The sequence below is a fragment of the Penicillium longicatenatum genome (assembly GCF_028827895.1).
Source record: "Penicillium longicatenatum strain IBT 33135 chromosome Unknown contig_2_segment0_segment0, whole genome shotgun sequence".
Classification (NCBI taxonomy): domain Eukaryota; kingdom Fungi; phylum Ascomycota; class Eurotiomycetes; order Eurotiales; family Aspergillaceae; genus Penicillium; species Penicillium longicatenatum.
In genome coordinates this window covers 459,900-480,787 of record NW_026643120.1, presented here as the reverse complement: position 1 = coordinate 480,787, position 20,888 = coordinate 459,900, and the positions used below count along the sequence as shown (strand labels likewise).

General features: G+C 47.2%; 9 protein-coding genes across 9 annotated transcripts; 3 read left to right on the top strand and 6 right to left on the bottom strand.

The window, feature by feature from the left end:
• Nucleotides 1-395: 395 nt before the first annotated feature.
• N7484_002701 (amidohydrolase family protein) lies at nucleotides 396-1,555 on the top strand (the record flags this gene model as incomplete). Its single annotated transcript, XM_057113121.1, has 3 exons — nucleotides 396-806; nucleotides 885-1,362; nucleotides 1,410-1,555. 3 exons carry the CDS (start codon nucleotides 396-398, stop codon nucleotides 1,553-1,555), a joined length of 1,035 nt encoding a protein of 344 aa, XP_056973261.1.
• A 515-nt stretch (nucleotides 1,556-2,070) lies between these two features.
• Nucleotides 2,071-3,756, bottom strand: N7484_002700 (uncharacterized protein; the record flags this gene model as incomplete). Its single annotated transcript, XM_057113120.1, has 1 exon — nucleotides 2,071-3,756. One exon carries the CDS (start codon nucleotides 3,754-3,756, stop codon nucleotides 2,071-2,073), a length of 1,686 nt encoding a protein of 561 aa, XP_056973260.1.
• Nucleotides 3,757-3,987: 231 nt separating this feature from the next.
• On the top strand, nucleotides 3,988-5,385 carry N7484_002699 (Major facilitator superfamily domain general substrate transporter; the record flags this gene model as incomplete). The annotated part of the gene is made up of 1 exon (XM_057113119.1): nucleotides 3,988-5,385. The coding sequence occupies one exon, from the start codon at nucleotides 3,988-3,990 to the stop codon at nucleotides 5,383-5,385; it is 1,398 nt and encodes a 465-aa protein (XP_056973259.1).
• A 1,475-nt stretch (nucleotides 5,386-6,860) lies between these two features.
• N7484_002698 (uncharacterized protein) lies at nucleotides 6,861-7,265 on the bottom strand (the record flags this gene model as incomplete). The annotated part of the gene is made up of 2 exons (XM_057113118.1): nucleotides 6,861-6,963; nucleotides 7,018-7,265. 2 exons carry the CDS (start codon nucleotides 7,263-7,265, stop codon nucleotides 6,861-6,863), a joined length of 351 nt encoding a protein of 116 aa, XP_056973258.1.
• Nucleotides 7,266-8,904: 1,639 nt separating this feature from the next.
• Nucleotides 8,905-10,204, bottom strand: N7484_002697 (glycoside hydrolase family 28 protein; the record flags this gene model as incomplete). Its single annotated transcript, XM_057113117.1, has 4 exons — nucleotides 8,905-9,233; nucleotides 9,295-9,424; nucleotides 9,481-9,903; nucleotides 9,962-10,204. 4 exons carry the CDS (start codon nucleotides 10,202-10,204, stop codon nucleotides 8,905-8,907), a joined length of 1,125 nt encoding a protein of 374 aa, XP_056973257.1.
• A 1,119-nt stretch (nucleotides 10,205-11,323) lies between these two features.
• On the bottom strand, nucleotides 11,324-12,928 carry N7484_002696 (cytochrome P450; the record flags this gene model as incomplete). Its single annotated transcript, XM_057113116.1, has 5 exons — nucleotides 11,324-11,517; nucleotides 11,577-11,986; nucleotides 12,047-12,198; nucleotides 12,294-12,628; nucleotides 12,703-12,928. The coding sequence occupies 5 exons, from the start codon at nucleotides 12,926-12,928 to the stop codon at nucleotides 11,324-11,326; spliced, it is 1,317 nt and encodes a 438-aa protein (XP_056973256.1).
• Nucleotides 12,929-14,373: 1,445 nt separating this feature from the next.
• Nucleotides 14,374-16,155, top strand: N7484_002695 (putative rhamnogalacturonase; the record flags this gene model as incomplete). The annotated part of the gene is made up of 5 exons (XM_057113115.1): nucleotides 14,374-14,815; nucleotides 14,877-15,223; nucleotides 15,292-15,426; nucleotides 15,476-15,995; nucleotides 16,067-16,155. 5 exons carry the CDS (start codon nucleotides 14,374-14,376, stop codon nucleotides 16,153-16,155), a joined length of 1,533 nt encoding a protein of 510 aa, XP_056973255.1.
• Nucleotides 16,156-16,720: 565 nt separating this feature from the next.
• N7484_002694 (uncharacterized protein) lies at nucleotides 16,721-18,610 on the bottom strand (the record flags this gene model as incomplete). Its single annotated transcript, XM_057113114.1, has 1 exon — nucleotides 16,721-18,610. The coding sequence occupies one exon, from the start codon at nucleotides 18,608-18,610 to the stop codon at nucleotides 16,721-16,723; it is 1,890 nt and encodes a 629-aa protein (XP_056973254.1).
• A 589-nt stretch (nucleotides 18,611-19,199) lies between these two features.
• N7484_002693 (MFS general substrate transporter) lies at nucleotides 19,200-20,865 on the bottom strand (the record flags this gene model as incomplete). The annotated part of the gene is made up of 2 exons (XM_057113113.1): nucleotides 19,200-20,152; nucleotides 20,211-20,865. The coding sequence occupies 2 exons, from the start codon at nucleotides 20,863-20,865 to the stop codon at nucleotides 19,200-19,202; spliced, it is 1,608 nt and encodes a 535-aa protein (XP_056973253.1).
• Between the last annotated feature and the right edge of the window lie 23 nt (nucleotides 20,866-20,888).

Genomic DNA, 20,888 nt, shown 5'->3' with positions numbered 1-20,888 from the left:
CAGATATTCGAAAGACCTAGAGGCTACTAGGGAAGCCACTACAAATATAGGTGCCTGAATTGGTAGGTGTTCGCTCAATGGAAAAGTTGCGGAACTGGTGATTGCCATTTATTCCAGGCGTCGATCTCTCTGCCAAGACGGAATAATCTCCACGATGGGCTTAACTACCATACTGTTAGCTCTTACTGACTGCATTTGCAATCAATGATTTGACCATAGATTGGGCCTTTTAGCCCCGTTTGCTAATGGCCTCAGCCTCACTTTCCGATGTCCTGACCTGCGTTCTCCAATCGTCTGTCTTTTCCTCAGTGCATTCCATTGCTTGATTTCGATATTCATCTACTCTCTGTCACCACTAGCACCATAGTGCTCTGTGCTAGATCAGGACAATCTCAATGCATTCTCCACTACGGTTATCCTTGTTCGGTGTCTTTCTGACGTATCTGGCTAGCTGTCATGCTACTACTGATTCTCTTGGATCGGACTATCGGATTGACGTCCATTCCCATGCAATACCATCCATTTGGACGCAAGCGATGATTTCAGAAGGATTCACCGTTGAGAATGGCACTCTGTATAATGACGGCGCCCCTGTCCCTGAATGGTCGCTGGAGTCGCATATTAGCGCCATGGACAGCCTTGGTGTGAATTACTCAACCATAAGCATCACCGCCCCCGGCGTGTCATTTATCAAAGAAGCCGGCAAAGCTCAGTCGTTAGCCCGCCGAATTAACCTTCAGCTTCATGAATATACCCAAAGTTACCCAACTCGTCTCGGAGCACTCTGTCTTCTCCCTCTTCCGCATGTTAATGAAGCAGTACAGGAGCTAAAGGCGAGTTTTCTATGGCAAATCAATTAACTAAACCTGACTTGGAATCCAAAGTTTTGTCTAGATACCCTCAAATTCGTCGGTGTAGGCCTGTACACGAACGCTCACGGTTTGTACCTGGGTGACTCCGCCCTTGATCCCGTTTTCTCGGCCTTGAATGCAAGAAATGCTAGCGTCTTTGTCCACCCAGCTTCTCCAACCTGTACTTCCGTTGCTTTGGGCCATCCTATGCCAATGACCGAGTATCCCTTCGACACCGTACGTGCAATGGAGAATTTGCTCCTCACAGGCCAGCGTGCCCGTTATCCGGATCTCAAGATAATATTTTCTCATGGCGGTGGTGCAATACCCTATCTAGCCAGCCGCATTGCAGGTGTCGCATCACTATCCTACGCGGGCGGGGTGGCGTTTACTGAAACTATGAGCCAGCTTGCTGGGTATTATTTTGATCTCGCTAGCGCGACATCTGTTATCCAGCTGACAGCGCTCAAAAGTCTTGTTGGCGCTAAGCAACTTGTGACCGGGATTGACTGTAGGTGGCCAAGCCGATAGTTTTGCTATGCATACTAAAGCAGACAGATCCATATGTTCCACTCGCGCAGGCAGAGCCGGGACTAGCTGGGATCCAGAAAAATGGCAATTTCACCAATGCAGAAATGGGCCGTATCAAATACCAAAACGCCTTGGAGATATTTCCACGAATCTCCGATGTGCTGAATTTTTGAAAGGAGTGGTTAGTGTATGACTTGGTTTTTTGTCATCCTCACTGGGAGAACGTGCATTTTATCAACCTCTGTGAGAGTGATGCAGACATTGGTGAGGTCCACAGTGATATGATGAGGAGAAGTAGTACAAACTTGTGGAGGTGCTTAAGATCAACAACCGTCAGACATTCCCCAATATTAAAGAACCAAAAAAGAAAAAGTAATCTGAATTGCTGGGGCCGACACATTTTGACTGCTTATTGGTTCATAAGTAGTCCCGAGGAACACGTTGCACATGTAAGTCTGGCCAGATTGTCAGGTCTAGGCGCCCTTCCCTGCTTTGATTAAAACTGATTAACAGCACCAGAACCGCAGGGGCTGGGAATACTCACCGTTTTCATGTCGAGAGCGACCCATCCAAACGCCATCATGATCGTAGCTTTATACAATGTCGCTGATAGATAAGGATTAGCATCGATTGGAATGAAATCAGATTTTGTGAAATGGCATTGCCAATACAGCCAAGTGAATTATCTCTAAAAAGGCAAAGTTGCATACCCTCCTTTCCGAATCTCGTCAAGCATTTCTCGAACACATCGCGTCATTTCATCTTGATAGACTTGTTCTCGAATAATTAAAGGATTCCCCGAGTCCTTGGACCTCTCCATATAAGCACTGTCACCTAGTATCGGGCGCCCATTCCTCAAGAAATGGATTCCCAGATAGTAGAGTGAAAGACTATTTGTGATAATGGGACCCCCTGCAGTCGGTTCATACTGGCGCTGGAAATGCCCTTTAAGCTTCTCCCACGACATGTACCATGTGTGCAGTGCCCTCTCGAGAACAGAGATATCCACAGGCAATATTGACGTCTGAGCTTCCAACAGTAATGAATGCACTGCCATGATCAACAAATTCATGCCGAACTCGGTTAAATTTGACTGCGAGGGAGTCTGTCCACCCATCAAGCCTTTGATGGAGGATAAAAAACAGCTGCTCGGATCTTGTGCTGGAAGTGCGGCCCATAAAGAGGCAGAACATGCGTTCCAGCTTGAGTCATCACAAGGGAAAGAGGCCCGCGTGTCTGTAGGCGAGAGAAGCGGCTTACTGCCGCATAATATAGATTGATAGCAGTCCACCGAGAAAACCCCCCAAAGAATTCTCTTCCGGGACTCATTCAGAATCCATGATTTCCATGCATGTGCATTTCGTGGAGCCTTGGTACATTCCCCGTGCACTTTTAGAAATCCCGTCTGCCGTATGGTTGCAACAAGTAGCGGGTGAAGAAGTCGCGACGCCGCACGTTCAGCGCTTCCCTCATTCACCATACTCGCGTATTGGAAGAGGACAAGCGCTTGGAGGTCTTCAAGCTTGGGTGGTGTTTTGTCGCTATGAAGGCAGCATTTAGCCAACATGGAGGGGAGATGCGCATAGAATGCCTTTGCATCTGTTTGAGACGTTGCGTCACTGTCAAGGCCGGCGCCGATGATAAGGATTGATCTAACAAGCGTCGAAGAGGATGTTGCCAGACAGAAGGTAGGGATATGCAGTATCGGGAAGGCAGAGTGGAACTGATCAAAAAACAGCCTTGCGTACCTCTCAAGTCGATGCACCGGGATAGATATCGAGTTTCCTAGTTCCAATGTAAAGTCGGCAGGAAGTCGAAAATTATCCGGGCACAAAAATCCTCCACGAACTGCTACGTCTGGTGTGATCACATCATATGTTGGCGCGCCGAAGTTGTTCTGAGAAAAGGTGGGGGTCCCCATGATTGAAGGGAATTCTTGCGGCGTCCAAGTAGAAGAGTTCATAAAGACCGAATGTTCAAGATCAGCCAGCTGGGCTAGGAAATCGTCGTCGTCAGGTGAAGACCCCTCTAAGAATGACAGGTCGATGGGTTGTTCACTCGCGAAGTCTGCAACCTGGTAAGGCCCATCCTCACTTCCCGTCTGTGGTGATGGATTGGAGCTGATGCCCCTGGACCTTCGCGCACGTTTCTTGCGCTCAACACGCACGCAGGACCAACCTCTTTGCCGACATCGCGAACAAGTTTGATCGACGTTTTTGAGATCGCATCGGAGTTTGGATTCGGCACAGGCAACACAACATCTGTTCATTTCCCCGATCTTTCCGGGTACGGGATTATGGAGGAAATAAGGCAGCGAGGAAGCAATATGATTTATTTCAACATTTGCGCCCCAGCATCGACACCGCTCTGTCATTTCCCTATCGGCGAGAGAGAAGTTGGTATAAGCGGGGTTTCGGGAAATTCCCGAAATCTCGAAATCTCGAATTCCCGAAGTCCCGAAGCCCCGATTACTCGAAAGTCGAAGCATCTCATCATATATTCAATCCCAATCCCTCGTTGTTTTGGTGATTGCATCAATTCAATTCAACACAGCTCAAACATCAAAACAAGTTTGATTTGTTGAAGCAAATCATCAATCAAAACCATGTCTGACGTTAAACCCACCGAGTCAACGTCTACTTCGACAGCACAAACATGGTTCGATCGCATATGTTTTTTTCAGAGACGTGAAGACCCTAAGTCCCACACCTTATGGCAAAAATATAGCATTGTTGCAATCATAACCTTGTCCGCCTTTACCGCGCCTTTTGCGTCCTGCATCCTCTTCCCATCATTTACCACACTCGTCGTGGACTTTCAAACCACCGATACCAAGGTCGCCCTGACAACTACCGTGTTCCTGCTAGGTCTGGCAGTTGCGCCTTTATGGTGGAGCACATTGAGTCAGGCATATGGTCGCCGACCGGTGCTGGTTTTCAGCTTCCTCATTTCTACTGTCGCCGTCATTGTCTGCGCGGTATCCAATTCACTCCCTTTGATCATAGTGTTTCGAATGATTGAAGCACTTGGCTGTTCTTCCGCACAGAGTGTTGGAGCAGGCGTTATCAGCGACATATTTGTTCCGACCGAGCGTGGCTCAGCTCTAGGGTGGTTTTATCTCGGGACACTAATTGGTCCGTTGATTGCTCCCATCATCGGAGGCGCGATTCAGATATGGCTTGGCTGGCGAGCCAACCTTTACTTCATGACCATTTTTACATTCAGTGCCTCCATGCTGACAATGATGTGTCTCCCGGAGACATTGGTGAAGTCACCCGCCGAGAGCCAAGAAAAGCTACAATGGTACCAGACAATTCGGCGTGATGCTCTGGCTCCTCTGCCCAAGCTGAAATTCCTGTTGGTGCCTTCGATTGCGTTGACTATTGCCTACGTCAGCATTTGCTTCGCCAGCCTTTATTGTTTTAACACGACCCTGCCTTATGCATACTCAGCAGCCCCTTATAATTTCTCCGCGATTGAAGTCGGCCTCTGTTATCTCAGCAATTGTCTCGGATATGCTATCGGAAGCGTTGTCGGGGGCAAATTGAGTGACGCCAAGCTACGCCAATACCAGCTTACCCACGACGGGGAGATTCATCCGGCCGAACGAATCAAGACCGTGTGGTATGGTGTTGGTTTTGTTCCGGCAGGTCTAGTGATCTACGGCTGGCTGGTTGAGAAACAAGTGTTCTGGCTCGCCCCTCTCGTCGGCGCGTTCCTGTTTGGACTAGGGCTCATGCTTGTCACTTCGACAGTCATGCCTTTCCTTGTGGACATCAAGCCAGGAGTGGGTGCTTCGGTAGTGGCTGACCTGAATTTGGTCCGTAATATCCTGGCCGCCGTTGGTACCGTCCTGTCGCCGATTGCCGCAAAGAACATCGGATATGGGTGGTGGATGACAGCTCTGGCAATTCTCTGCTCGTTGTCAGTCGGATTCATGGTGATTGTTGCATGGCGAGAAGCCGCTGAGAAAAAGGTACCAGCTTCGGAAGATGTGGTTTGAAACTTTCCTTGCACAAAATTTCTACGATCTGGATGCGCGATGGCTTAATGTATAGTTTATAGAACGTTCGTAATATTATAACGGGATTTTAATTTCTTTACGAATTTGTCTCGACTGTTGAGACGTGTTTCACTTGAAATAGCGAGTGTTTTTTTTGGATACTATTTACGATGGGCTCCCACGTAAGGCAAAAGAACCTAATAATTTCAAGGTTCATTGACCTTTTGATTGACCTGCAAATTGGCCTGTAAGTAAGCTGACTTGTCTCGGGAAATCGGGAATCTTGGCGAGCATCTCGTCTTAGATCGTATCGATTTGAGGCGTTGAATTTATTTCCCTTTTAACCTTCTAACATATTTGCCCTAATAAGGAATACTGGTGTGATTTTTGATTGGATTTTTCGTGTACGTGATGTCGGTCAATTAATGTGGTGAACTCTAAGTATGACACCCGATGTCAATTCAACTACGAGCTGATCGAGGGTCTGTGCCTCAGATTAGCTTTTAATGAACACGAAGGGTAATCATGATATATTTTCTCTCAGTCCTGAACTGTGTCAAGCTTCTCTTGCGTCTCAGGAGTTGGATGAGAGGTTTATTAGCTTATATGGCTTGAATGGTAAGTAATTGTTTTTTCTCCGAGTTTGAGAAATTGTAACCACCGATACATCTCATCGATTGAAAATGTAATTCACATGATCAGGCCCCGATAGTGCTAGTGGCCAAGTCATGCAAGAGCACAGAACGTACTTGAAAGAAGTAATGGTGGAACACGACAAATATCTAAAGTCTCAAGGTATGGCCAGTGCAGAAATGTAGGAACTGGGCAGGGGGCAGTCAGTCTCATCTAGCGGGATTGGAAAATCTGGCGCTAGAGATGCATTTTTGAGCTTTAATTCGCGAAAGTAAGGCTCAAGCACCCAAGCTTATGAGAAAGGTAATCAATCAATATCAAATAATAAAACATTGAATGCAGGCATAGCGAATAAAACGAGCCCCCTCTGTTTTATGTAGCGAACCACTAATGGTCAAAGAATCGTGACATAGTTAGGTTCTAATCGCGAGACTGTGCCGCCACACGTATACATTTGTACTGGGTACTCATTTCCTATTTAAATCACTTTTCCAACGAGACCCGGGTATTATCTTCGATGAAAGTAGCCCTTAGCTAATAGCGCGACATGCTTGAGAGCAGCAGGGGCTTAGTGTTAGTTTACTACTGAAGTTTTGTTTCCAATGGTCTCACTAAATTCATAGCTACTCTTAATATCTATACCTATGCCTTGACTACTGGGATCTTTGATCTGAAAATTAAATGCAAAATTGGACATGATCGTTGAGATTGGCTTGTGGACAGAGCATCCACGCTCTTAGTTGAGTTTTTACATGAAGCTACCTAGGCACACTCACACTTCACGTGGGCTTCTCAGCTTTGAAATCATGAATACTCAACAAAAGATCGATGACTTGGGCGTATCAGAAGAAAGCGACATCTAGCTCAATGTTCTTTGCAACCTCCTCTCCTGCCTTATTCATCATAGACAGGTTCATTTTGTCGCAAGCCATCGTTCCCTTGAACCTATAGTACATTTTCATTATAAAAGATCTCAAATAAATCAAAAGTGGTATTTACCAATAGTAAGTCTCATCCTTCTCGTTGGCGAGGAATTCAATCTCTTTTTGTGCGGTACCAGTCACAGTAATTCGGCCAATAGTGCCGTGCGAAGCAGAGTTCGCTTTGGGTTTTCCGCCATCTGGCTTAGTCCATTGATGGAGAACAATCACTTTGTCTCCGGGCTGGAGGTTGTCTCGGAGAATCACAGCGATAAGCTCGTCTTTGGCGTAGGGCTCGTAGGTGATTTTACCCAGGTAGACGAACATATTGTCGGTTGATTTGGAGCTTTTGGTTTGTGGCCTTAGTAATAATAGAAGATTTGTACTGTTCTTTAAGGTGGGGATAGAAGAGGTCTTATATAATAAACGATATTCACATCAGGACTAGTGATTTAGTTGTTCAACCAATATAGTTCCTACAGTAGATGGCACATATCCTCATTGTGTCCGAGTTTCCCCATTCCCGAGAGATCCGGGGAGTTCATGCTGTCCTACTATATGCGCCTGATTTCAATTCAATCTTCAGAGATCTAGATACTCCAGCTGCTTATCCCGAGACCTCATCATGTGAGCCTTCAGGCCAATCGTATGTTTCTTACTTGGTCAAGTACTTAATAGTAGATCTAATTTGCTTACAGTAGTCTATTTCTAAGTTTAAACACTTTGGATAAGTACTTCATTGTCGCAATAGCTTTTGAGTCTCATTGTGACTATGACTATAAACTCTATAGTATATGAACAATTTTCAATATCTGGTTAAAATCAGGTTCAACAGCCCTGAAGGATCGCTCGCCATCAAAGGTACCTGCTTATTTCCTGAACATCGTCCATGAACTTCGCAATTTGACTAAATTCGACCTAGCCTGGAAGCATCAGTAGCCAATACCCATTGTTTCTTGATATAAAGAGCTTAGCAACCCTGGCGAGAAAAGCGAGGACACAATTATATTCGCTGTGGGAGAATTCATCATAAATTCTCTAGCAAGGTATGTCTTTCAAAGAACATTCCGAAACTTCCATGATCCTCCGATGGGTGTACTGGTTTTAATTAGAAGAAACCTCCAAGGTTATGTCAAAAACTTCTCTGGTGCGTTTGAAGGTGACAGGCTTGAGAATGGCACGTCGGAATGTCAAATATTGGTAGTCAAAATATATTTGACGTTATCCAAGAGACGAGAGCCGGAAGAATCGGAAGCATACTGGAAGATTTGCTACGACTAGCTAACTAAAAAATAGCCTAACAAACCCAGACCGCATTCTAGGGCTGGCAATAATTTTCAAGGATGATGCTCGGAAGAGTTAATTCGATGAACTACATGCATGTCAGAAGGGTATCGGCAAGTGGTTGGAGTGGTAGATAGATTTAAGTTATCCCGGCTTCCGCGACGGTCCGATGTTGGACAGCGTTTTTCTAGTCTTGAGGGGTCATTTCATTTCGTTTTCTCTTTTATTTTCAACATTACCCTTATTGCTCATAGTGATCGCGAATATTGATGTAATGAGAATATCTTCAAGGTCAAGGCTCCTCCAGCCTCAGCGACCAGAAGCATACTCCGCGACAGGGATGATTTTGCGTTCATTCCAGTGAGCATACTCATGTTTCACTTCATGTGTGAGGTCTCTGATTCCATCTGGCACTACTTTTTGTGAAATGATTTATGTCATGAGATATAGACTCAAGAGAAAGTCCTGTTCAGGTGGCATAGGGTAGGTACTAAGATGGTTGGAAAATTCTAAAATTCGCGGAAGAATCTCGAAGTTCGCGGTTAAAATAATAGTCTATTATACAAGGCTGATGTTCAAGACAATCAATGTCGTTCCACCCAGGAGCCCTTGATATCGATCATAAGAATACACTATTGGTACACATGTTCCTTGCTCAAGGTAGCTCAAATGCGAACCATCTCTAGCAGCTGGCGCTGCTGGGAACGTTCTTGCACTTGCTGCTGGTCTTACCACCAGAGACACTGACACTGCTCCAGGTCCAGTCGGAGCAGGCACCGGAAGCGCACAGAACGTAGATATCGGTCGCGCTGCTGTCAACACTTCCCTTAACGTTGCTCAAGGTAAGGCCAGTGATGGGAACGCCGCTGGTGGGAGTACCAGTGGGGCTGCCGTTCTTGTAGTCCTGCTCAATGACAATACCATACTTGGAGATTCCAGAAAGAGTAATGTCCTTGTAGGTGACGTCCTTAACGGAGCCAGTAGCACCGTAGACAGTCTTGACGCGAACACCTTTGACAATAACACCAATTAGCCTGTAAGTCTGGACCCTTGTTGTGCAATTTTCACATACCGTTCTGGGAGTCCTTGATGCTGCAGTTCTCGATGGTGACGTTCTCAACGGTGTTGTCAGAACGTCCACCAACAGAGCCAATGGAGATACCGTGTCCACCAGTGCAAGAAGCACCTGTGAAGGAGATGTCCTGGTGATAACATTAGTAAGAGGCAGATTCCTCACAAGTCCATAAAAAGGGCTTACCGAGCCAGAGTTGACAGCCAAGCAATCATCCTGGTTGTGAACAGTTGGGTTGGTAATGTAGACGCCGGTACTATCACCAATGTCGAAAGCATCGGTGTTGTGGCCACCGTTGTCATCACCATCGGAGTTGTTGACAGTGATGCCGCTCATAGTGAGCTCACTAGCACCGTTGATGCTGAAGACCTGCACAGGGGAGTTCTTGATGTAGATGTCCTCGATCTTGGAGTTGATCATCTTGTGGGCGTAGAAGAACTTAGGCTTGGTCTTGCCGCCATTGGTTCCCTTTCCGTCCCACCAGCGGGAACCATCACCGTTAAGGATGGCACCGGAGGATCCCTTGACAGTGATGTCAGTGCCGGAAACTGAGACCAGAGGACCAGACCACTCCTTGTAGCCAAAGGTGGTCTCTCCCTCGAAGATGACCTGTATAGTACATTAGTTGGTGATTCAGAGGATGTCTCTTTTGGTTTGGGCTTCTTACAGTAGTTCCCTTTTTCAAACCAGTCAGATCAAGGGTGGTTCCGGCCGGAACAGCGACGTTGTCAAGGACGATGGTCGAGCAGGAAGTCTTAGACTTGATGGCGGAAGCAGCACCCTTGGAGCCAGAGAAAGTGCAAGTGGAAGAGCGCTGCTCAATTTCAGATGCACGAGTAGGAGCCGGGGCGGCGTTCACGGCGGCAGCGCCGAGCAGGCCGACCAGGCCAAGCTTAAGACCGAGAATCATGGTGTAAAGAATGAATGGTAAAAAGGACAAAAATAAAAGTCAAAGAAAGTAAAAGAGTGTGGTTGATGACCCTTCAAACAGACGTGATTGGGGTCCTTTTATACCCCCTCAAGGGGTTGGTACGGAGGTGTCAACTAACTAGAATAAGGACCAAGCAATCTGCAGGAGACCCCTAGCAGGTACAGGCAACAGCTATTTTGTCCAATGGTATGATCGGGTTTGTGGGCAATATCGGCATTCATTGACTCCATTTTACTTGTGGAGCATAATCAACACAAGTAACCTTAAACTAGCCCCTGGAGAGGGGTAGTGGCATCAAGGAGCGTGGTCATTGGTGGGAAAAAAATTGATATTCAGGTGAATGATTTTCTAGAACGCACTTTGATTCAGAAGATTTGCCCTGCATTCTGTTTAAATGGATGGCGGTTTCGAAGAAAGACATCTAGGGTCCGAAGTGGGGACTCAATAAGGAAGTGTGGGCCACCTGCTCGTTGCTGACGAACACATTCCCTAAAAGAGTCTGATTTTTGAGCGAGCGCTAGAGGCTTGGAACCCAGTGACAGAAAAAGCAAGAGTTTAGTATTCACCAGACCTCATGGAATTCTCAATGATGGTCACTAGAAGATAACCTTGGAAGCTTCATGTGCTGGACTGTAATTCTGGCGAACTTGGTCCGGTACCTGGGAACACCCGCACTGCTGGCCGCTAAGCCTAGACAGGACATCTCCGAGCCTTAGCTGATGAATTAAATGAAAGAGAAATTTCATATGGCGGAAAAACGTCGGAAAATCCTTCTCCACCAGCTCGGTACCGGAGCACGTAAATTGTTCATATATGTTGTCTCAATGGCTTTTTACTCCGTGTACGTCTAAGGCAGACTGTGAGCGTACTTTTACGCTATGGCTGAGCTTTCAAGTAGGCCTCTTGAAAGTCGAAACGTAGAGAAATTGTGACATTCTTTCAGTCTGTATATTTTATAAGCTAACCTAGGTGAGAGAAATTCAGGTTTGTGAACGTGTGCCCGAATCCGCCTGAAGGGGCCATTCGGGTACGCCGGTAGCGAGCCGCAGTAGTCCAACTAGAGATAGGGCTTGTCATTCAGTTATCAGCGATTTCAGACTACCCCCGTACTCGTTCGGTGAAGACTACATGTAAAGGCCCAATGGTGAAAACAAAGGTATCCTTGGAGTCGGCATCAAATGCATTTTCATCTCCCCCGGCCGCGAACGCGAGGTCGAAATCATACGCTATCCGTGAGATCACGCCTCGAAGTTGCATGAGTGCGAGTTGCTTCCCAACGCAGCCATATCGACCTGAAACTCCGTTTAGCATATCAATACGTATACAATGATGATTTCAGGTGTAGTTCTACCTAGCTGGAATGGGAAGAAAGCTTCTTCATGCTTGATCAAGTTGCTCTTCTCGCCGAGCCATCGCTCAGGAATGAAATCAGAGCCGGAAGTGAAATAGCGCTCGTCACGCTGGAGGACGTACTGCGATAGTACGACTATTGTTTCACCTGGGATCCAGACCTCGTCAATCTGTAATCCTTCGGGTGGGGTTACTCTTGGCTGGCCACTAGGGACAGCGGGCTTGAGGCGGAGGGTCTCGTTGATGACAGCCTCGAGGTAAGGGAGGCCACGAAGCTTCTCGTTGGAGAAGTGAGAGGACTTGGCAGTGATTCCGAAGACGTTATCAAGTTCCTTTTGCAAAGTCTTGTATGCGGAGACGTTCTTGGTGAGATAGTACAGCGCGTGGGCTAGGGTTGTACCCGTGGTGTCACTAAAGTAAAGTCAGCGATTCTGACTTGTGTGAAGGGCTGTGAGGAGATTGTTGACACACCTTCCAGCTACAATCATGAGACGACCGTCTTCGTTGAGCGCTTGATCACCTGGTGGGGCACTTGGGTCTTTCTCCTCGATAGCTTTCAGGAGCCAAGAGATAACGTCCTTCGGGGTTTTGATGCTAGAATCGCCGCTTTCCAGGGCCCATTTCTATGTTCGCACGTTAGAAAGTCTCATTTACCCACTGAACCAAACATCTTGGCTGATTTGCCGTAGAGAAATCTGAAATTTCGAGTCAGACTCACCTCCTTCCTCTCCGCAACCCTGTCCACGCAGTAAGTCATGAACCGTCCGTAATTACCCACCAAGCCCTGGATGGCACCAAGGATGGTTAAAATCCAAGGCGCGGGCTTCAAGATCCCGAGAAATAGCATTTGTTGGTGGAGTTCTTTGATAGAAGCCTGCTCAGTGCCGGTCTCCAGCTGGCGAAAATCTTCGGAAAACCCGACTAGACCCATCACATCGAAGGCAAAGTACATCATCCACTGTGAGACGTCCAGCGGTTTGGTCAGTCTAGAGCGGATCTGAGTGGCAAGGACATTCATCTTGCGTTGGACGCTCGGCTCATAGAGTGCCAATGCTATTAGACATATTAATTACCACGCTCTGAGCAGCACGAGAATAAAAGGAGAAGTCAGCTTGCAAAACTCATACCCTGTATGCTGAATCCACGATCCCAAGCCTTTCGTCGGCGTCGGTGTATGTTAGGATCGCGGGTAGAGTTTAACGAATTTTGTGTATTGTCATCGGACACATGGCTGTACCAAGGGGATCGCGTGCAAGGCGAGTGCGATCCGTTTACTGTCAACACGGCTGATGGTCGGTTGATTGAAATTTCACGAGGCCCGGTGCGCACAAAGTCACCATACCTTTGGTGCATTGTCAGAAGATCCAGGTGGTATTGAGTCCTTCTAATTGCCTGCTTAACCGTGACCAACCGGCTCAACTTGGCTGTCCATGGACCCGGGAACCGTCTAAGGCGATGGAAAAAGGCCCGATAGATCAGGATACTTAGCGTAAGCCCGATATTGAAGCAACAGGCAGCAAACAGAGCGGTTCCGATAGCACATGATATAGTCAGGGAGTAGACATGAATGTAGCTAGCGCAAAGGGCCAGCCAGGCTCCTAAGTAGAGGGCCAATAGTGACCAGATTCTGTTGTCAATTTCGGGAATGCGGATGCACTGGTGAAGTGTGGCTCCCAGCGCCAGAAAGGTAGGTGCGACCTGTGAAGCAGCTGGTCTCAGCAGCGCCACGAGGATCGTTCCCACGGCCATTTTCTCAGAGACCGTTGATTTGACGACTTGGAAGACTCCCGACTTTCATTATCTCTGGTTGGACTGAGGACAGCAGACAAAGATAACTTCACACTCTGAACACATTTCTGTTATTGGCCCGTGGCATCACTTAATGCTGCAAGTGCGGGGAAGTCCAGGATGGATGATCCTTCATGCCCCAAACAGCACCGTGGATTTAAGGCCGACCGTTTAGTCGATAATAATTCTCTGGCTGCTGTACACTCTACTAAAAGTCCGACGAATCACTGAGTCTATCCCGAGATCCTAGGTCAACTCCTCAGTTTTTTCCAGTGAGCAGGGAATCTCGTCCCAGGAGAAGCGTCGCATGCTCTAAACAGATATCACGACGTCAAATCTAGTTCGCAAGGTCACTGCTCTTTCGTCATCTGTCCAGATCAGTTTTCCAATACAACCATTAGGCCTTGTGTGAAAAAGTCTTGAAGTAAAGTGATTGTGAGGCATTTCGATCTTTCACTAACTGATTGAGCTCACTTCGCTTATCTTGGGTGGATTGTCTGGTAGCGGCAGTGATTCACTTGACTTTCCAGGCGCAAATTTGTCATTAAACCTAGAGAATAGCAGCATCCATGCATGCGGACCTTTTTGATGATATATGGAACAAAGTAGATCCCTTTGATAGACTTCGGAATATCGATGTTCAACTTTTTAATTGGTGCATTTACGTCATCCGAAGCTAGCTTATCTTCGTTAGGCTTCCTAAAAGCGCGATCTAACACAATGATGATGTGCTTGGTCGCAATGATCGAAATATTACGCACTGTCTTTTAGCCTGTAGCGGCCTCAATAAGCTATTCATGAAAAACTTCGTCATCTGCAGGGCTGATTAGCAATCGTGCCACGATCCCATATATCAATCACGTTTCGGTTCATACATACCATCATGGACAGCATTGGATGGATAAATTATGGCGTCTTCACTCAAAACATCATTGGGACTAGTCCAATAAAAACTATAAAAGAATATATGAAATGAAAGGAACTAAGTCACAACTACTAATTATTTCGCAATGAAGTTCGCCAGCCTCCTTCTACTACCATTTTGGTCATTTATTGCCGTGGGCCAGCTTATCGGACCCGTCGGTCCCACAACCGATCTGGAAGACAAAAAGATTGAATGTAATATTCTTGACTATGGCGCAATCGCTGATAATAAGACTGATATATCCTCGGCGCTGGAGAGAGTATTCTCTGATTGTGTTCGCAAACATCCGGGGAGTCGACTCGTCGTGCCTGAAGGAGAGTATTTGATTGAGCGTGGTGTGACTCTGAGCAATGGCACAAACTGGGCGTTCCAGTTGGATGGACTGGTTACAGCTGCATATGGTGGCGACTGGAACATATCGCGTGAGTTGATCCTCCAAGGCTTTGCTGGCAGAGAGATCATCAATGCAACTATCAACGGAGAGGGCGACTCTGAATTTCTACTAGACGTGCTTGTCATTGTCAATGGTGAGTTGAGATCAACGTTGCTGTTAATTGGGGGTTGATGTGATTAATGTGGCCGAGATAGCTGTGGATTTCGAATTCTATTCATCCAATGGCAAGGGCGCTTTCCAAGGGCAGGGCTATATCTATCGTAATCTCGACAAGTCAGTATTGGCTCCTTTTTTGACAAGAGTTGTGAAGCTGATCCCTTTTCAACCCTTCAGCACAGACCGTCCACGCTTGGTCCGGTTGATTTCTCCAACAAACGCCTCAGTCCACGACTTGATACTAGTTGACAGTCCCAAGTTTCACATCATCCTCGACTTTGCAGTGAATGTTGAAGTCTATCATCTGACTATCCGCGGGGCGAACTTGGGCAGTTATGATGGCATCGATGCCATTGGAACGAACTATTGGATACACGACAGTGAGGTAAAATATTCAAACTTATATGTTCAGAATCTTACACCTGTGATGACCTCGGCTAATTGTGAGAGAAGGTTACCAATCGTGATGAGTGTGTCTCGGTGAAGAGTCCCTCTCATCATGCTTTAGTTGAAAACTTAGTGTGCAACCAAGCTGGCTCAGGTATATCTATTGGCAGTCTGAATGTGTCCGCTGAAATATCGAACATCGTTAGTCCCGTTCACTGCCTCCGATTCTCAGACACTGACATCGCAATAGGAAGCATCCAATATTAGCATTATACAAGGTAACAACATTGCTTTTATCAAGACCTATCCTGGTGGGTCAGGCTACGTTACCAACGTTACCTTTTCGAACTTCCGATCCTTGGCAAGCCTCTACGGTCTGGACATCAATCAATACTGGCAGAATACTTATACGCCTGACACTGGTGCTGTAGCATTGAGTAACCTGGTGTTTCGCAATTTCTCCGGCTCTGTTGCCAACGGAGCGACGCGCCCTCCGCTCTATCTATTTGCCAATGATCTGACCTTTGCCACAAATGTCACCGTCGAGGACTTCACAGTATGGACGGAATCTGGCAGCTCAATTGTAAATAAAATCAGTAACATCTTTGGTTCTGGGGATGATAGCTACGGGTCAAATGATGGTATCAAGTCTCTCAGCCAGGGAGAGTCGCCTTCATCTTATACCAGTACCTACACCATCACAGCATCTCCAACCAATTGGCAGGCCCCCACAGCCCCCACCTGGGCTCTGCCTAGTACGGGATATGGAAGTAAGCTCTTATCCCTCTCATTCTTATTCATCGTTTCTGTTGTGGCATATAGCTTACTTGGACTTCTACAGCTGCTTCTCCCATTCCAGTTTACAGTCCAGCGCCTCTGTGGCGCCCCGGTGGCGTGGACTATGATTTGCATTACTGGGGAAGCTTCTAAGTGAGAGCTTATTTTCGCATGGAAACTTCCGAGAGCAATACCCGTCTGTATTGTAGGTATAGGCTAGCGGAAATGCGAGTTGAATTTTGACATTGGAAAAACATACAATCGTTCTAGATATTTGGAGGTTTCAACCCTTCTGTGCAAAATACAATGAAAGCTTATCAGACTAGAAACCGTCCGAGCTATCGGCTGTGATGATTAATAATTGAGACAAGCCTCGTTTATGATAAGGTGATTCAAGCTTCACATTTCTTTTACGTCTTACTACTTATCACCGAGCACCTATACCGTCTTTAGAGCTTTTATGGTACCAGCGCTTATTCTCTATCACTCAGAAAATGCCCACACCAGGTTCTTGAGTCCTGTAACAGAAAATTTTTCAGTGGCCGTGGTGTTAAGGCTCATGGTGTAATCCATCGCGAGCGTGTAGCTGCTTTGTAAAGAAGAGTCAGTAAGCCAAATTTATGATTCACAGGGACCGACTGAGATTCTCCGAGTATATACGGCTGGGGCGCAGCTTTCAATCAACGAAAGAGGTGCATAGTGGGAGCAATCAAATCCATTAAGTGTTATTTGCGCTTGTCTGGAGTGGAAAGCTATGCCAATCATATACCCATCTTTCGTGCTTCTTTGGCCACAAATCACGAAAAACGGGCTCAAACTCGTCCAATTCGCATTCCTCTCCAATTTCTACTGTCTGTGACCCATTATTAATTTCCCTTGGTTGCCCAGGCTTCCGAACAATGACCCTGTCTCCACTGGCTCTGATGCACCTCCACTCGCAATCCATGAATTCTGTGATCTGCCATAGCGTCGCAGGACAACTGAAAACCTGGACGTTTAAGTTAAGACGTTGCAAGGAAGAATTTTTCCCAATGGTCAAGAAGATTTCTTGTGCCAGTGTGGCGTCTAATGCAAAATTGATGAGAAGTTCCCGTGCTTTCTTACCATCTGTGACCAGATAGCTTGACGAAAATGGACCTCTATCGTCTTGTGAATATCCTGCACAAACAAGTTGTAGACTTAAGTCAGTCAGTTGAGGCATCTCTCCGAGGGTTCGATATATGGCAACTTCCTGATCATTGCCTCCCGTGCGTGGTATGGGTAGCTGGAGATCGCGGATGTTGGGACAGCTATTCCGAATTTGGTTGATCCAATCCGCCGTGATAACGTCTCCTTCGCTGTTATATTCGGGCTGAAAAGATATTTTATGAAGAGATTTCCCATGGTGGTCCAGGACGGCTTTCAATGCTTTGTCCCCTTGGCTGCCTGTTAAATGGATGCTTTCCAACCGAGGAAGCGACGAGACAAAGGCACTCGCGGCTGCATCGGCAGCGGCTTCACGCGGGGAACCTATTTCGAGGACGAGTGTCTTCAAAGAGGGAAATTGGCATTGACCTGCCTTAAGCAAGGTTTCCAGCGTGGTTTTCCAAAGCCGCAACACTCGAAGATCGGGAAAAATCCCTCGTGCTTCCCAGGCCTCAAAATGAACAAGAGCAGCCGGGCCTATACTAAGCTCACGTAGCTGGCCTTGATTTGGAGTGGGAATGATTTTCTTTGGATCGGATGGGAAAAAGCCTGGCCAAGGGAGTCGATCCCGCCGCAGCTCGTCATAAATGCCTGGAACGGCTTCGGGCGTTCCGGCGATGATGGAGACGGACTTTAGATTGGGTGCCAGACCACTCGCCAGTTGCATTACTGCTTCTTCGTGGTACTCCACCTTGCCCCAGTCGTTATAGCCCCAGGGATCATTCTCGGGGTCATACTCGAAAGCAGGAAAAACGATGCTAGATAGAGAAGGCGACGTGGCAAGCGAAAACTCATATTCGTCGATATCTCGACCTCGAGGTTCGCGTGTGTCGTAGCACAGGCTGGGCAGAAAGAATGCCAAGTTATGCAATTTGCAGCGTGGCAGAGCGTGATGCAGAATGTCCAGCAAACACGGTGGAAACATTGTCCCACAACCCCAGATGAGATCTCGAAGACCGTGGAATCTTGCCACAAGAGTAGGCAACGAGCCCCAATCATCACGCCGTGAAATTGAGGGAGGCCGACAAAGTTCCATAGAACTAAAACCGTAATTGTATTCAAGGTTTTTCAACTCATCATTGCAGTCCCGTTGACTCCAATGATTGTAGTTATATTCGGGATCAGGCTTCCGACTGTCGTCATCTTCTTCAACGAGTGGTAATTTCCCTCGAACTATCAAAATTCGCACGGAGGTGAATGAATCAGTCCGTTCTAATATTTCATGCCATTGCTGGATATCTCTTCGGAGCTTTTTGCGGCCGACAATGGTCAAATCGATGCATCGGAAACGATATTTGTTGGTGGCGACCGAGCATGACTTGCATGTCAGAGCTAGATCAAGAAGACTTGGAAAGTCATCAGATGCCACAAAACCACAAATTTGCTCCAGTGTCTCTCGAGGAAGCGAGACAAGGGTAGGCATTTTTGGACAGAGTTAGGAGAAGGACCCGCCCTTGGCCGAAGCTCTCATTGTCGTGTCCGGGAGGGTCTTGGCAACCCCCGCATTACTGGGACGCCAAAATTAGGGATAAAGTCTAAATGTTGAAGACTGCCATGGGCTGACCGGAACATACCTCTTCAATTACCATTTTTAATGAATTTAGGTAGATTCAGAGTCTGAAGAACAGTGTCTTTGGCAATCTGTACAGGTGTGTCCAGTGTTGAGATGAACGCACTAGAGGATTGATGTTATTCCGATCCGACGTACGTTCCCAGGGGCTCATTTTGGTCTTCCAGCGCGGGTTGGTCCCTATGATAAGACTAGGTGAGATGTGAATTGCAAGTTGATCTATTCCAAGATTCTTTTAAAGTAGAAGTCCTTCGAAGGTTGTGGTTTGTGTAAGCGGTAAATCTGATTCCGATCTATCCTGTATATACAATCGCCATTGTCTCTAGAGTCATGGCAGAACTATTTAGATACATAAAATCATCCGGTCGTATAATTCCCGATATATGGGAGATTGAAACTTGAAAAGGGGGTATTCAACTCTTCTGCACCAAAAGATGTCCAGTCAAGGCTCAAATGAGGGCCTGCTGACTCGTCGGCCACCATTTTGAGTTCGGTCAGCAGCGAGAGACTTGGCGAATTTACTCTTGTCGCGAATCTGCGGACCCTTCCAGTAAAATAGATAGATAGGGGCCACAACGAGACAAGACAAGCAACCCAAGATCGTACTGGCATATTGAACATGCCATTTGTCGCCAATGTTGCTGTACATTGGGGTGGCGTACATTGCTGAGATACCGGCCAGCAGATCACGAGCGAAGGCATTGCCACCGCAAGCAGAAGCTGAGTATACACCATATGAGGCGATCATATAATCCACGGACGATAGATAGATCGCATAATTTGCAATTCCGACCATGGTGGAGAAAATCATGGATGCGATCCACGGAATACCGCGCTCTTTGCCGAAGGAGGTCCAGGCAAAACCAAACAGACCAATCGGCTCGAAGGGAGCCAGCCAAAGGAGCCATTTGAGACGGCGCTCGGGTGGGATTGCCTCGTTGCCATGCTTTTTCCGAAGGTGTTCGTCTCTCGCGAACCAAGGGAAGTAGGAGATGTATGTTAAAAGGTAGGCGAGATTGATTGGGATAACGGCCCAAGCACAAGCCAAGATTCCGAAGCCCCATCCTTGCTCGTAAACGGTAGTGAAGCTCTCCAGGAAGGTGAAGATGAGCGCGTCGGAGAATCCGGAGAGAAGAGACAGACAGAATACAATGGGCTCGCGCAAAAGCATGTGGAAGGGTCGAATCCAGATTTTGCCAGCCTCCTTGAGGGAGACGCGAGGCTTCTTCAGTTCATTGGGTCCGTAAACGTTCGGGTCTTCTCCAGTCTTCCGGCGGCGCTTCGCTTCTTTGTCAATCAGAATTGTCGAGCGACTTTCGGGCATGAAAAAGATGATTGCTTGGGTGACAGCTCCGAAAATGAGCTGGATCCAGAAGAACCACTGCCAATCCAGGACTGGGAGAAACATTTATTAGTATAAGAGGGAGTTCTATGTAGGGTTGTATAAACTCACAGCGCTCGATCGGACCACCGATGACACCACCAATACTAGTTCCGATACAGGAGGAGAACACGATGAATGCCAGCGGAAATTGCTGCTCATCAGGCTCGTAGAGATCGGCAATCAAACCAAGAGTGACACTACCACCGGCAGTGGAAATTCCACCCAAGGCACGAGCAACAACAATGGACCCCCAGTTAGGAGCCAGTGCAGCAGGGAGTTGCCAGATGTTGATCAGGAACATGGAGAGCTGGAGGATCGGCCAGCGACCAAACTCCTCACTCCACGGTGCCCAGAGCTCACATCCAATTGAATATGTGACCAGGTAGGCCATCTGACCAGTTCGCGCTTCCTGTTGACTGATATCGAAGGCTTTTGACAGAGGTTTTACTGCATTGGGGAAGACGGAGGTGTTGAAGTTCATGGACACCTGGACGAAGGCAATCGCCATGAGGTACATCCATTTCTTCCATCGAGGCCAAGAGTAAGCCAGTGCTTCGTAGCACTCTGTTTCCTTGAGCTCGCGAGGACCATCGGGGGCGATGCCACCCTTTTCGGTCTTCTCAGTTTGGGGCACCAAGTCATCGTCCGATGGGTCACTAGAGCTTAGTGCATTGTCTGAGTGCTGAGCCTCGGGGCTATCCAGATGGGGCTTGGGGTCTGACATAATCATAAAAAAACAGGCTGAGG